Source organism: Podarcis gaigeae (genome assembly GCF_964106915.1).
Source record: "Podarcis gaigeae genome assembly, chromosome: 4".
Taxonomy (NCBI): domain Eukaryota; kingdom Metazoa; phylum Chordata; class Lepidosauria; order Squamata; family Lacertidae; genus Podarcis; species Podarcis gaigeae.
The window spans coordinates 88,263,340-88,276,873 of record NC_139677.1 but is presented as its reverse complement, the minus strand read 5'-3'; the positions used below and the strand labels follow the sequence as shown (position 1 = coordinate 88,276,873).

The window sequence follows — 13,534 nt, the reverse complement described above, 5'->3', positions numbered from 1 at the left end:
TCTGCAAGAGCAGAGAGGGAGGAAAAGGTACTGAAATGTAAAGGGCAGGAAGTTGAGAGCCAATCACAATGGGAGTGTGCCTTTAGCAGCAGTGCAGGATTTTAGCAAAAGTTGATATTTAGTAATTTTTTATATCTCACTTTTCCTCCAAGGAGCTCAAGGTAGTGTACATGGTTCTTCACAGCTACCATTTCATCTTGACAACCCTGTGAGGGAGGTTGGGCTTAGAGAAAGTGGCAAGCCAGTCTAAGGTCACCCAGTAAGTGTTATGCATAGAATGGTAGAACTGTCAAGTTGGAAGGGACCCTGAAGATCATCTAGTTGAACCATCTGCAATGCAGGAATACGCAGCTGCCCCATACGGGGATTGTACCTGTGACCTTGATTTTATCAGTACAATGCTCTAACCATCCTGTGTATATTTGAACCCTGGTCTCCCAGTGTGGATCTACACACGGGCAGGGGGATGCTATAAATAAGTCATAAATTCAATTGTTATAGCAAAAGGGGGGGGGGGGAACTGTATGTAAAATCGCATAGAAAAGTTTTGTGCTCTACAGTGCTGTCTGGTGTTGCAAGTGTATGATGCATTTAAAACGCTGGTTGTTTTTTACTAATGTAGCTGAGTCCTAGTCCAAACCCCTCACAACACTGCACTGGTTCTCACCTGTATTAGAACATTCAGCTGCCAAAATGCTCTTGTCTACAGAAGAGTTTGAAAAGTACAAGAGGAAGCATAACTGCACAATAGACACTGAAGGCAACCAACAGCCTCTGCCTGGCACTACTGGAAAACTGCAGCATTACTCTTATATGCCTCCTTTGCAGCCATTCCCCTTAGCCAGACATGAAATACAGTAATGAGAACTATGGATACACATTACAACAAGCAGGGTTTATTGTAACGTATCATTTCATCGTTCATTATAATTACTGTGTAAAACTATTAAAAACTCCTCTAACAGGCTTGCTAAATTTGCCATAATGGCCTTGCCAGATTTATTAAATTCTATTAGGGTGGGTGGTCATACAAACAACTTGCGACACCGAAAGCCAGCATCAGCACCCAGCTCCCTGAAGAATTATTATCTCGGGCATGCTCTTTCAATAAGGTCTCCTGCACCAAATCCTTTCGAAATGAATGGGGTCTGTGCAAGATTCAAGTATTGCAGGCTTGAGTGAAAATGTCAAGCAAAATATACAGAGACAGAGGGGTGAGGGGGGGAGAGGCCACTGTATGATAACTGAAAAGGAACACTGGCCATATTTTCTGAACAAGCTAATTACATTTTCTGCTCAAAGTTGATTCATTATTTTAGCATTTATGAGGAAATGAAAGTCAGCCATGCAGAAATATGACTACAAATTACTGTTGCTCCAGACAAGTTTTTCAAGTTGTGCTATAAACCATTTGTGCATTAATGTTCCACAGAGTTTAGCAGGGCACTATTCAGAGAATGTAACTGCAATTAGGAACACACTTTCGAAATATCTGAGATTCAAAGTATTGCAGCATTTTTTTGATTAACTATCGATCTCCTCCTTATATTGTAATATACAATCGAGGGCTTCTTTTATAGGTAAAGAAGACAAAGAGAAACAGCTATCCCCTATAGCTAAATACTCCAATCTTGACCATTTTCTCACTCTCTTAGGTATTCACAAGCAGGTTTCAGGTAGTTTCCATGTTAAGAATAACATGAACCTGTAAGGTGGCACTTAGCAGAGTTTCGGATTAATAGCTGGATCCATTCCTGACACTTACATACATAACTTAGGATCTCCAGGGAGCACTAAGCCTTCTGCCCCTTTCTTGACAGCACTTGGACAGGCATACTACTAGCACAGGTAATGAAAGTGCAGCTCTAAGGAGGGATGGGACGTCTGGAGTTGTCAATGAACCAAAAAGATGCCTTTTATGAGGACTATTGGTCACATAGCCTAGTATTGTTGATGCTGATAGGTACCAGCTTAGTTCTCACAGCAACCTTTGTGTGAGTTATGTCAGGTGGAGAAACAGCTAGATGCCCAAGACCACTCAGTTTGTTGAGAGATCCTCCTGACGAGGTTTGCTGTGCCCTCCAGATATTGTTGGGGCTACAACTCCCATCAACCTCATCTTACATGGACAACAGATGATGGGAGTCATAGTGTAACAACATCTGCAGGACACCATTTTGGCTATTTCTGCTCTAGGCAGACCAATGGCTATTGAGGGGTGAAACCTGCAGTGTGGGAGGTTGGACTGCTGAGATCTGGGTTCAAAGCTTCACTTGAAAGGCTTTCTGGACAAACGACTTCCAGCACATGGTAAAACAGTTCTCAAACTATACCATAAACTAGAACAGGATGGCTGAATATACTCCTAAGAGCATATAGTGCTTAGTGCTGCAAAAATCTGCAATCAGCCAATGGCAGAAGGTGTGGGATTACTGTGGAGTTTTTGAGCATCTCTTTCGTGGGAAAGTCCTACCCATTAGTTTGGGATTATATGCACACATATCCATTATATATGTTAGCAATCATTAGCCTATGGAATTGCCCCATTACGGAGAGAGAGAGAGAGAGAGAGAGAGAGAGAGAGAGAGAGAGAGAGATTCCCAACTGAGGCTATGGTGTAATTTCAGTACTGGAAGATAATATAATACAGCTGTTGGCCAGTAAGTCACTTACAGGTTTTTCTAGTCCTTGGGAATTTATGCAATTTAGTGAAATGATGAACTGAGAGAGGATACTGGGATTGTATGGCAGGCAGTTTTCATCATCAAAATAAGTACTGGATTGTTTACATCTTTCTGTTTACATTTTCTGCAATTTTTTGTATCACCTTGGCTCCAAGCATTCATTTGAAACCTCAGCTGTACTACTGTAGAAGCCAAAGTGTTAAAATAAAAAATGTTAAACCAACCTCAGCTGGGACCTTCTATTTTTTTCTTTTCTTTTTGAAAGAAAACCAAAGCACCAAGATTAAAGCTGAGCCTCAGCATTAAACAGATGGCGAAGCTGCAAACGCTAATAGCTCTGATCACCTGCTGGAATGTGGGCGTGGCTGCAAACAACCTCCCTGACTCCAAACAGTTGATTAGGGCACATCACTATTTTTCTCTCTCATTATGGATGTGCAGATGTCTCTGGCAGCCCCTGGATAGCTCTATATGGCATCACAAATGGAGCCAATCTGCTCCATTTGCACCCCTGTCACTAGGGTAGCTTCATTTTCTTTCATAAAGGTTTTTGGAAGGGTGTGTTTTCTACGTGGGTTTGTTTGCTAAATCAGGCACAACGCCTTTGCTGTATTTCCTAGCTTCACTGGATGTGAATTGCTGCAATGTGCCGCTCATTCAGCAATACGGTCTTCTAAAAAGGAGCCGGAGAAGGACTCACAGGAACCATTGGCTCATCTAGCAAAGCACTGTCTAATTCTGTACACAACATCGAATCACAGAACTGTAGAGTTGGAAGAGACCACGAGGGGGTCTAATGAGATGCAGGAATCTTTTGCCCAAGGTGGGGCTCAAACCACCATCACCCTGAGATTAAGAGTCTTATGCAGCGGCTCTCCGGGGTTCCAGACAGAAGGTATTTCCTACTATCTGGTGATCTTGGGACGTGAACCTGGGAACTTCTGTGTACGAGGTCCTCCCCAACATTTAAGATTGGCACTTAAGATTTTAGAAAGGAAGATGCTTCTGTAAAGGTTGGTGACCACTAGAATGTGCACCTTCCTGTCCAGTTGTTTTTGGGGGCGAAGGTGCATAGCATATGTTCTCCCAATGGTCTATGGCCCTTCTCTTCTCTGGAACTGACTCTGTTCAATTCCACACAATGAATTTTTTTCAAGTGCCAAAGCAACACTTCATCCCTCCTGAAAAGGCAATCACATAACCTCTTGCCATGCAGCAATCTCTACAGAGCTCCTTTCCACACATGGTGCTCTCCATAATCGTAAGCAGCCCTCTGTAATGTGGAGGCTGGCTATAACACTGCCCTGGATTTAAAGAACCGGTGGCGCAGTGGTCTAAACCACTGAGCCTCTTGGGCTTGCCGATCAGAAGGTCGGCGGTTCAAATCCCCGCGACGGGGTGAGCTCCCGTTGCTTGGTCCCAGCTCCTGCCAACCTAGCAGTACAAAAGCATGCCAAAAAGTGCAAATAGATAAATAGGTACCGCTCCAGCGGGAAGGTAAACGGCGTTTCTGTGAGCTGCTCTGGTTCGCCAGAAGCGGCTTAGTCATGCTGGCCACATGACCCAGAAGCTGTACGCCGGCTCCCTCGGCCAATAAAGCGAGATGAGCGCCGCAACTGGACCTAATGGTCAGGGGCCCCTTTACCTTTACCTATGTAAGTATGCATGACATTGCAAGCGTAATCTAGGTTTCATGGTATCGCGCTGGAGAACTTAGCAAAAACAGCACATTTATTACAACTGGGACATTTGGCCCACCTCATTTGCTACCTATGCATCCTAGCTGTTATTCCTCTTCGGGGACTGTTCCATTTGTATGAATTTGAATTTCTCCACTTTCTTGTTTCATGCAGTATTAAAAAGTACCACCATTCACCAGGTTGCCATCAAGGGATTATATATGTTTGGCCTTAATAAAGCATAGAAATGCAGTCTGCAAACACAGGTAAAATTGTATGCTTGGTGGGCGTAATTAAATACAAAGGCCAGCTGGCTCTCTGGGCTCTTAAATAAAAAGGAATTTAATCTTAGTTTAACAAGATATAAAGGAAACACATTTGTATAAGAAAGCCTCGGGATTTGCCCTCCTCTAATTACTACTTCACCCTCAAATCCTTTCATCCTCCCTCCCCAGTGCCCGGGGCACTGGAAGTATGTTTTGCAGGCAAACAGCACCCTGTTTATCATTCATTGCAGAATGAAGCTGCAGTGTATAAGTGTCTGTAAAGGTGAATGTAGCCAGGAACTTACCGTATTTTTTGCTCTATAAGACTCACTTTTTCCCTCCTAAAATGCAGGCTGCGCAGCTATCACAAAAGCCAGAACAGCAAGAGGGATTGCTGCTTTCACTACGCAGTGATCCCTCTTGCTGTTCTGGCTTCTGAGAGTCAGAATATTTTTTTTCTTGTTTTCATCCTCTTGCTAATTATGTTGTTTTAAATGTGCATTTTGTATTTGACTTCCTTTAGCCATGTTTTCTTTTGAAATGCTTAATTAAAAAAAACTGTATCTTAAAAAAAGGTATCTGAAGAAGTGTGCATGCACACAAAAGCTCATACCAAGAACTGACTTAGTTGGTCTTTAAGGTGCTACTGGAAGGAATTTTTTTTGTTTTAAAAAAAACACGTTAGCCATGTTAAATGTCTATTCTGTACTTGACCTCCTTTGCAAAGTTTTATTTCGAAATCTTCAAGATAATATTTTAGTTTCCTGTTACCTATGTTGTTTTGAATGTATACTTCATATTTGACTTTATTCAGAAATGTTTTAATGATTTTTTTTATGTAGGCTGCAACCTGTCCCACCCCTTAAAAATATAAAGTAGTATAGAAATGAAATGAATAGTGATGATAATAATATGTAGACTTATAGCCATTGAACTCCTTAATCTTAATCCTTTCCTATTACTGCTGCCTCCTATCAACAGTCCTTTTCTGTGCCAGGCTGTGTTAATAGGTTTTGGCAAGTTTAAGTGGTATAAATCAGAGGAGGTGGATAGCAAAATGACTCATGTTAAGTAGTTAAGATACAAAGGGAAAGCATTAGCGAAGAAGAAACTATGCCTCTTACAGCCATCACTGAATGTTTCAGATTCTTGTCATGTTACATAGTGTAATCAGTTCTTATTCTGCACGGAGGAATGACTGTACCTCTCAAATGCATGAACAAGTTAAAGTTGTCACCATCAAATCAAGAAACAGAAAAACAGGAAGCACAGCATGTAAAGTTCATGTAATTTCTCAGAAACTCTATTCCTTTAAACATCTGTATACATTTCTATGCATTATTTTGAATGTATATACAGTGGTATCTCAGGTTAAGTTCCGGAGGTCCGTTCTTAACCTGAAACTGTTCTTAACCTGAAGCACCACTTTAGCTAATGTGGCCTTCTGCTGCTGCTGTGCCGCCAGAGCACAATTTCTGTTCTCATCCTGAAGCAAAGTTCTTAATCTGAAGCACTATTTCTGGGTTAGCGGAGTCTGTAACCTGAAGCATATGTAACCTGAGGTACCACTGTAATCTGGATTTTAAAAAATAAATAAAGGTAACCAAACACAAATGCACCATTTAAGATAGCTTCATTAATTTATTTCTAATTTGGCTACACTGAAAGGTGCTTTCAGATTTCCTCATCCAGAGGCAAAATTGATGAAATCTGATTTTCCTGGCTAACCCAGAATGTACCAGGTTTGGCAGCTCAGGAGGCGTGGAAAAGTGAGGTGCTGTGCTCGGTTTGTTTCACACAAAATTTTGTGAGAAGATGTGACCTAAATCCCAAACTAAGTGTCAACATTTCCAAGGAATTTTGCATATTGAGCTGCAGTCTGCAACAGCTTGATGTCAGCAGTCTTTAACCTCTGCGGAGATTATTCTGTTTGGAAATACCAGTGTATATGTCTTGGTAACTAGAGTGTTGTTAGGATGGATAGCCAACTAAAATCATCACACTAGGGTGAGGGAATATGCCATGTAGATTAGCAAAATAAAATTACTGTTGCAGATGGCAGTGGTTCGTGGCCAACTTTCCCTTATATTCACAAGGCATGCACAACTGGTTGTGACCCATTCATGCGTGGCATAGACTCCTGATGTTACCCCCTACTCCTATGGGGGGAAAGAGTTGACATGTTGGTTGGGAAGGGAGCAAAAACATCTGTCGCATAACTGGATTATGCTTCAGGGGATGTTAATAATGGTCTGCTGAAAAGAGAACTCTCTGGCAATGACCTACACAGATATTCCATGCCAGAGAGCGCTCATCTCTCCTTCTCAGCAGACCCTTTTTAACATTCCCTGAAGCGTAATTCACTTACCTGACAGATGCTTTTGGTTCCCTTCTCTTCCCCACCCCCATTCCCCCCAAAATACACATTTCTGCTCCATTTACACACACACAACGCCTTCCTACACGTATGTCGAGTCCAAGACAGACTAGCGTTACACAGCAACTCCTAGTTCTGACACTTGAAAAGAGATGCCTCTTTTTTTTTTCTTTTGCATCTATCATTTCCTTTTTCCTCTCCACTTCCTGCACTGGGCTGTAGGCAGGAGATAGTATTACTCATTGCATCTGGCGAGAATTTGTCAGTTCTTCAAATCTTTTTCAAGTATGTGTACTGCAGTAGAGTGGGAGGCCAAAGACTCAGGTTGGCTGTGCCTAAAAGTGCCTCTCAAGAATACAGTACAGTGGTACCTCGGGTTACATACGCTTCAGGTTACATACGCTTCAGGTTACATACGCTTCAGGTTATAGATGCTTCAGGTTACAGACTCCACTAACCCATAAATAGTACCTCGGGTTAAGAACTTTGCTTCAGGATGAGAACAGAAATCGTGCTCCAGCGGCGCAGCAGCAGCGGGAGGCCCCATTAACTAAAGTGGTGCTTCAGGTTAAGAACAGTTTCAGGTTAAGAACGGACCTCCGGGACAAATTAAGTTCTTAACCTGAGGTACCACTGTAACTGAAAAAACAGAGTTCTCAGTAAAGGTACTTCTGGGCACCCTCCCTTTCTTTTCCACCTTCCTGGTGGTGCCCCCCCCCCACACACACACACACAACACACTTTTTTTTTCCTTTGGAAGAAACCACTGAGTGTCAACCTGGGGGGAAAGAGGTCTCTGCATCATTACCAGCAGAAATAATGGGGTGGGAGGAGGGGAAGCAGATAGTTTGAGGTTTCGGAGAGGCATCTGGGTGACCACAATGCCAGCTGAGAGATTTCTTTTCCAGCTTCCCTTGGCCAGAGTGCAGGCTTCCCCCAGGTCACCACGAAGCAGCGATGGTCTCTTCTCTCACCACCCCTCTGTGAGCCATTAATTCTTCATACTGCTGGCAAAAAAGCAACCCAATCACACACTCCTGGTGCCTTGCAGCCTTCCCAGTGGCGTAGCCTTCCCATCTGGGGGGGGGGGGGCGCTCGCACTCACAGCTCTCTGCCCCTACCTGGCTCACTCTCTCTCACTGCAGGGGGCGCAAATTACTTGCCTTGCCCTGGGTGCTGACAACCCACGCTACGCCACTGAGCCTTCCTCCAGCATGCAGCAGGTAGATCAACTCACATCTTTGCATCCTGTTCCCTTAGTTTGTACTCGCAATCATTTGTGGACATTAGGAGTCTCGCTCCATGTGAAAATGCACGAGGAGAGAGAGAAATCTGTCCCACCCCCACACACCATCCCTTATTTGTAACTGCCCTAGTTAGAAGGAAACTGTTATTCATTTCATTCCACTGGAATCTTTTCTAGCCTACAAAGGACCTCAGGATGTTTAACGCTAGTACAGTGGTACCTCGGCTTAAGAACTTAATTCGTTCTGGAGGTCCGTTCTTAACCTGAAACTGTTCTTAATCTAAGGTACCACTTTAGCTAATGGGGTCTCCCGCTGCCGCTGCACGATTTCTGTTCTCATCCTAAAGCAAAGTTCTTAACCTGAGGTACTATTTCTGGGCTAGCAGAGTCTGTAACCTAAAGCATCTGTAACCTGAAGCGTCTAACCCAAAGTACCACCGTAATGGAACTGCACCGTAGGATCTCTAGAGTAGCTACACACTCTCTCTGACAGCAGCCCCTGACAAACATCCTGCCATAGTATAGGAGTTCCACACATTCACCTTATTCCCCCTCTTCCAAACACACCTGTAACTGTAACAAAAAGCTCACGGTCAGTCCTGTGTAAAAACTGTCGCCTTCTTTATGCACCCTGCCTTGTTAAGAGCAGGGATGGGGGAACCCGTGGCTCTCCAGATGTTTCTGCAACAGAAATCTCACCCTCCCTGACCATGGCACATGCTGGCAGAGCCTGGTGGGAGTTGGAGGCCACCAACACCTAGAGGGCCATACAGGCTTCCTCATCACAAGAGAGAAAGCACCTGCATCCCTGTGTGTCACCTCCCTCCTTCAACATACAGTTTACATACATTCTCTTCCTCACATTCCACTTCCCATTGATTGCCACACACAAATACGCTGCTCACTTACAGCCCTCACCAAAATACTCCCGCAGACACACATCCCTAAACCTGGACAGGAAGGTGCATGCTCAAATGGTTGCCAACCTCGATGGAAGCAGCAGCAGTGCTCAGAACCTCAAATCTTAATGTGTTAAAGAAGAGCTGTGGGAGAGTGCATGCTTTGCATGGGAAAGCTCCCCGTCATCTCTGCGCAGGGCTGGGAAATCCTGGACAACTGCTGCCAGCCAGTGTAGGCAATACTGAGTCAGGTGGAACCCATGATCAGATGCAGGATTAGGCAGCTTCCTCTGCTTGTAAATAGGCACTACATAAATGTGTTGGTGTAAGTTTTCCCTTTGCCTGTTCATTCAACCGGGCTGGGAAGCAGCCAGCAGCTACCAGTTCTGGAGTGCCAGGCAGGCAGGAGCCCTTCCCGTGCCACATCCAACCCACAGGGGCCTCCATTCCTATGTATGGGGTGCCCCAAATTCTCCTCTGCTAGTGAACAACAGGTTGGCTGCCTCTGCCCCTTGGGCATGGCATCGGCTACCTTCTACAGCCCATCATTTCCTCAGTTCCCACGCCTAGAGAGCTGGGCAGCGAGCAGCCCACATCTTTAATTCTTAGCTGTAGCTAACGCCACCCTCAAACTCACACACCACCCTGTGATGGAAAGAGGGGCTGCCCCCCCCCAATCAATCAACATCAATACAAATCTGAGATTCTGCACCCACCCCAACAAAAATCCGGGCTACACCCATGGGGATGCCTCTCTGGAAGAGGAAAAACACACAGACTCCATTGCGCGAGAGAAACCACCAGCGCCAGCCACCTATTCCCTATCTTCCCTCCACGGGTGCCGATTTGAATAAAATATTGAGGGCGGGGGCGCCCCAGGTAAGCCCCGCCCCGCATGATCACATGACATGGCACGCCATTCGAATGGCAATGCTCATCAACTTGGGGGGGGGGGCCTCAGATATTTTATTGTGGGGGACGAAGGGGGCCTCGCCCCCTAGAAGTTGGCTCCTAGGCTTCCTTCAAACCCCACGGCGGAAAGGCTCCCTAGATAAGGATTGCCCCCCCCCAAGGCCTCCCACATCTTCCCGCGCTTTTTCCCTTTCCCAGCGGGGGAGGCTGGAAGCCACAGGTGCAGCTCCGTGAGGGGAAAAGCTCCGCGCGCCAAGAGGAGCTCCCTGAAGGAAGCTCTCTGGATCCGGGAAGCGAGTCAGCCCGACCTCATAGCAGCCCCGCTACTGTTTCACACGACCCCCTTTGAACTCTTGTGTTTCGAAAATGAGAGAGAGAGAGCAGCTGGCTTCTCTCTGCCCCATTCCCGTACCGTCGTCGTCGTGAGGGAAAGAGACGCGCCTGACTTCCCACCCCTCTCCAAAAAGCGGCGCCCACCCCCTCGCTTTGGCGGGAAAAAGCCACTCACGCGGGGTAGTAAGCGTAGGGCGCCGTGCAGTTCTCCTCACACGCCTCCGAGTCCATCAGCAGGTAGTCGCGGCTGTAGTTCCTCCGCGCCCCGCTCGCCGCCGGGGAGCAGCTCGGCCCGAAGGGCGGCTGGCCAATTTGGCTCATGGCGCTGCTGCTGCTTCTTCACCCCGCTCTTGGTTGGGGTCGTCGTCCCTGAGAAAGCCCCTCGTTTCCTTCTCCTCGAATTGTTATTTAAAGGATGACCCGCCCCCCCCCCCAAAAAAAAATAAAACCTGACACACACACAAAGGGGGGGGAGTGGGGCTGCTGCTTTTCCTTCAGAAATAAGGAGAAAAAGTGACCCCGGGGTTCCCGCCGCCGAGGAGGAGTCTCGCCTGCTTGGCGCGCCCGCCGCTCACAGCTACGGGCAGCGCGGTGTCCCCATGGCGAAGGAGGAGCCGGGGTCGGCGGAGCTCCAGCGGAGGCAGCGAAGCCCCGAGCAGCCCTTCGCCTTCGCTTTGCTGCCGGGGTCGCTCGCTGCAGTCCATGAAGGTAGCGGTGGCGGCGGCAGCAAGCGAGCAGCCCCTCAGACACCGACTGAGACGAGCAGAGAGAGGAGTTACTATGTCAACCAGCGAGATCCGCCGCCGCCACCCCTTGAAAGTCGTCACTGCCCGAAGCCTTTGCCAAAAAAAGGAGGGGGCTTTAAAAGTTTGCGCGGCTCCCGCTGTCGAGGAAGAAAGAAGGGGGAAAGGGGTGGAGGAGAGAGAGAGCGAGAGGAAATCACACGGCGCAGGAGGAAAAGTTCTGGCGCGCTCGGCTGAGATGCGAGGCGCACCATCCTCGGAAGCCACACCCCTCGGTTCCGCCCGCCCCCTCGGAGCCGTCGACGTTCCCTTTCTTCCCCCGTTGTAGTAGCGCAGGCACGTCCAACAGGTAGATCGTGATCTACCGCTAGATCACAGGACGTCTGTGGTAGATCACTGGTAGATCACCGGCTCCCCCCATAGAAGCTCAACAACTTTGGCTCGCCTAAAAAATAGCTCATCATTTTCTCCCTGCACCCCCACAAAACGGGGCTTTCCTCCTCCCTAAAAAAAGAGCCCAACAACTCTTTAACCTGAAAACCCCCAAAAGGGGGTAGATCACTGCCAGTTTTTAACTCTGTGAGTAGATCGCAGTCACTTGGGAGTTGGCCACCCCTGTAGTAGCGCATCATAAGGAAGCATCCTGTTTACAAGCTGCCTCCCGAGGGAGCAGCTCTTCCGGAGGGTCTCCTCCTCCTCCTGCGTGCAAAGGCATGGAGGCGGCCCAAGAGCTAGGATAGTCCCGCTTCTGGTTTAGACTCGCCACCTCTCTCCATCGCCAAACATCGTGGAAAGGTGTAGCTCCGTCGGTAGAGCAGGAGGCTATTAATCTCAGGGTCCTTGGTTCACGCCACACGTTGGGCAAAGAGATTCCTGTGCTACAGGACTAGATCAGTGGTTCCCAACCTTTTTTTTTTTTTTGCCATACCCCACCTAAGCATCTCTAAAATCCTGGTGGCTTCCCCCCCAGTGGCGTAGCGTGGGTTGTCAGCACCCGGGGCAAGGCAAGTAATTTGCGCCCCCTAACCCATGGATTTGCGCCCCCTAACCCATGGATTTGCGCCCCCTAACCCATGGATTTGCGCCCCCTAACCCTAACCCCCAGATGTTGCGCCCGGTGCGGCCGGCCCCCCCACACTACGCCACTGTTCCCCCCACCCCCAATATAATTCTTATTATTCAAATAATGAACTACTCACATGGAGGAAGCCTAAATGTCATTCACTGTTAATAACTCATTCTCGAATTGCCCCCCCTTAAAAATCAAATTGCCTCCCTGTAGGGTATGTGCCCCATGTTGGAAACCACGGCACTAGATGATTCTTAAGGTTCCTTCCATGTTCCAACACTATGATTCTATAATAGGTAAAAGTAAAGGTACACGGAAAACTCTGGGGTTGCGGCACTCATCTCGCTCTATGGGCCGAGGGAGCCGGCGCTTGTCCACAGACAGCTTCCGGGTCATGTGACCAGCATGACTAAGCCGCTTCTGGCGAACCAGAGCGGTGCATGGAAACGCCGGTTACCTTCCCGCTGGAGCGGTACCTATTTATGTACTTGCACTAGTGTGCTTTTGAACAGCTAGGTGGGCAGGAGCTGGGACCGAACAACAGGAACTCACCCCGTCACGGGGATTCGAACCTCCGACCTTCTGATCAGCAAGCCCTAGGCTCAGTGGTTCAGACCACAGTGCCACCCGCGTCCCAATAATTCTATGATACCCTCAGCCAAAGAAGGTGCAGCTGCTCCAGTGTTTGCCTTCCTCTTACCCTCTCATTGCTTTTTTTAAAAAAAAATCCAGTATCACGATTGTTAGATAATGAGCCTGTGGCAGAGACTGCCTTATCCTTTTAATATCTGCACAGCGCTTAGGAAAGTTTCGACACACTTTATAAGTGTGCCATCCATCTCTTTTTCACTTTGGCACAATAGCTGGCCATTAATCTGTCTTTTCAGGAAACACATTTGATAAATATGTTCTACTCATCTTTTATTTTTATTATTTCTTTTTAAAAAAATAATAATAATCCACAATGGCCTGTAGTCTTTTTTTCTTTCTTTTTTTTAAGCAGGAGGGCAGAGTCATAAAGGATAACAAGGGCTTGTTACAGGATGACTTTCATGTAAATAAAATGGATGGCTTGCATTACCAAAATGTATTTCAGCCCCATGATATGCGGCTGACTGGAAATTGTGTTTATCTGACACAGATGCATCCGTCTTCATACTTGGCATGGTGCATGCCTTGCAATTAGGCATCTGGTTGTCTATTCTGGACAAATATCTAATTCACCAATTTCGCATAAGGGCCACAGAAGAGCCTGCTGGATCAGGCCAGTGGCCCAATCCAGTATCCAGCTCCCATAGCAGCCAGCCAGATGCCTGTGGGAAGCAG

General features: G+C 47.0%; 1 protein-coding gene across 1 annotated transcript in view; it reads right to left on the bottom strand.

Annotated features, from left to right (window-relative positions):
- TRPC6 (transient receptor potential cation channel subfamily C member 6) overlaps positions 1-11,764 on the bottom strand; it is a 64,753-nt gene extending 52,989 nt beyond the window's left edge. The window contains exon 1 of the mRNA XM_083736384.1: positions 10,572-11,764. Coding sequence (XP_083592510.1) covers positions 10,572-10,717 — 146 coding nt within the window. The 5' untranslated portion in view covers positions 10,718-11,764. The remainder of the gene's footprint in view (positions 1-10,571) is intronic.
- Positions 11,765-13,534: the final 1,770 nt, after the last annotated feature.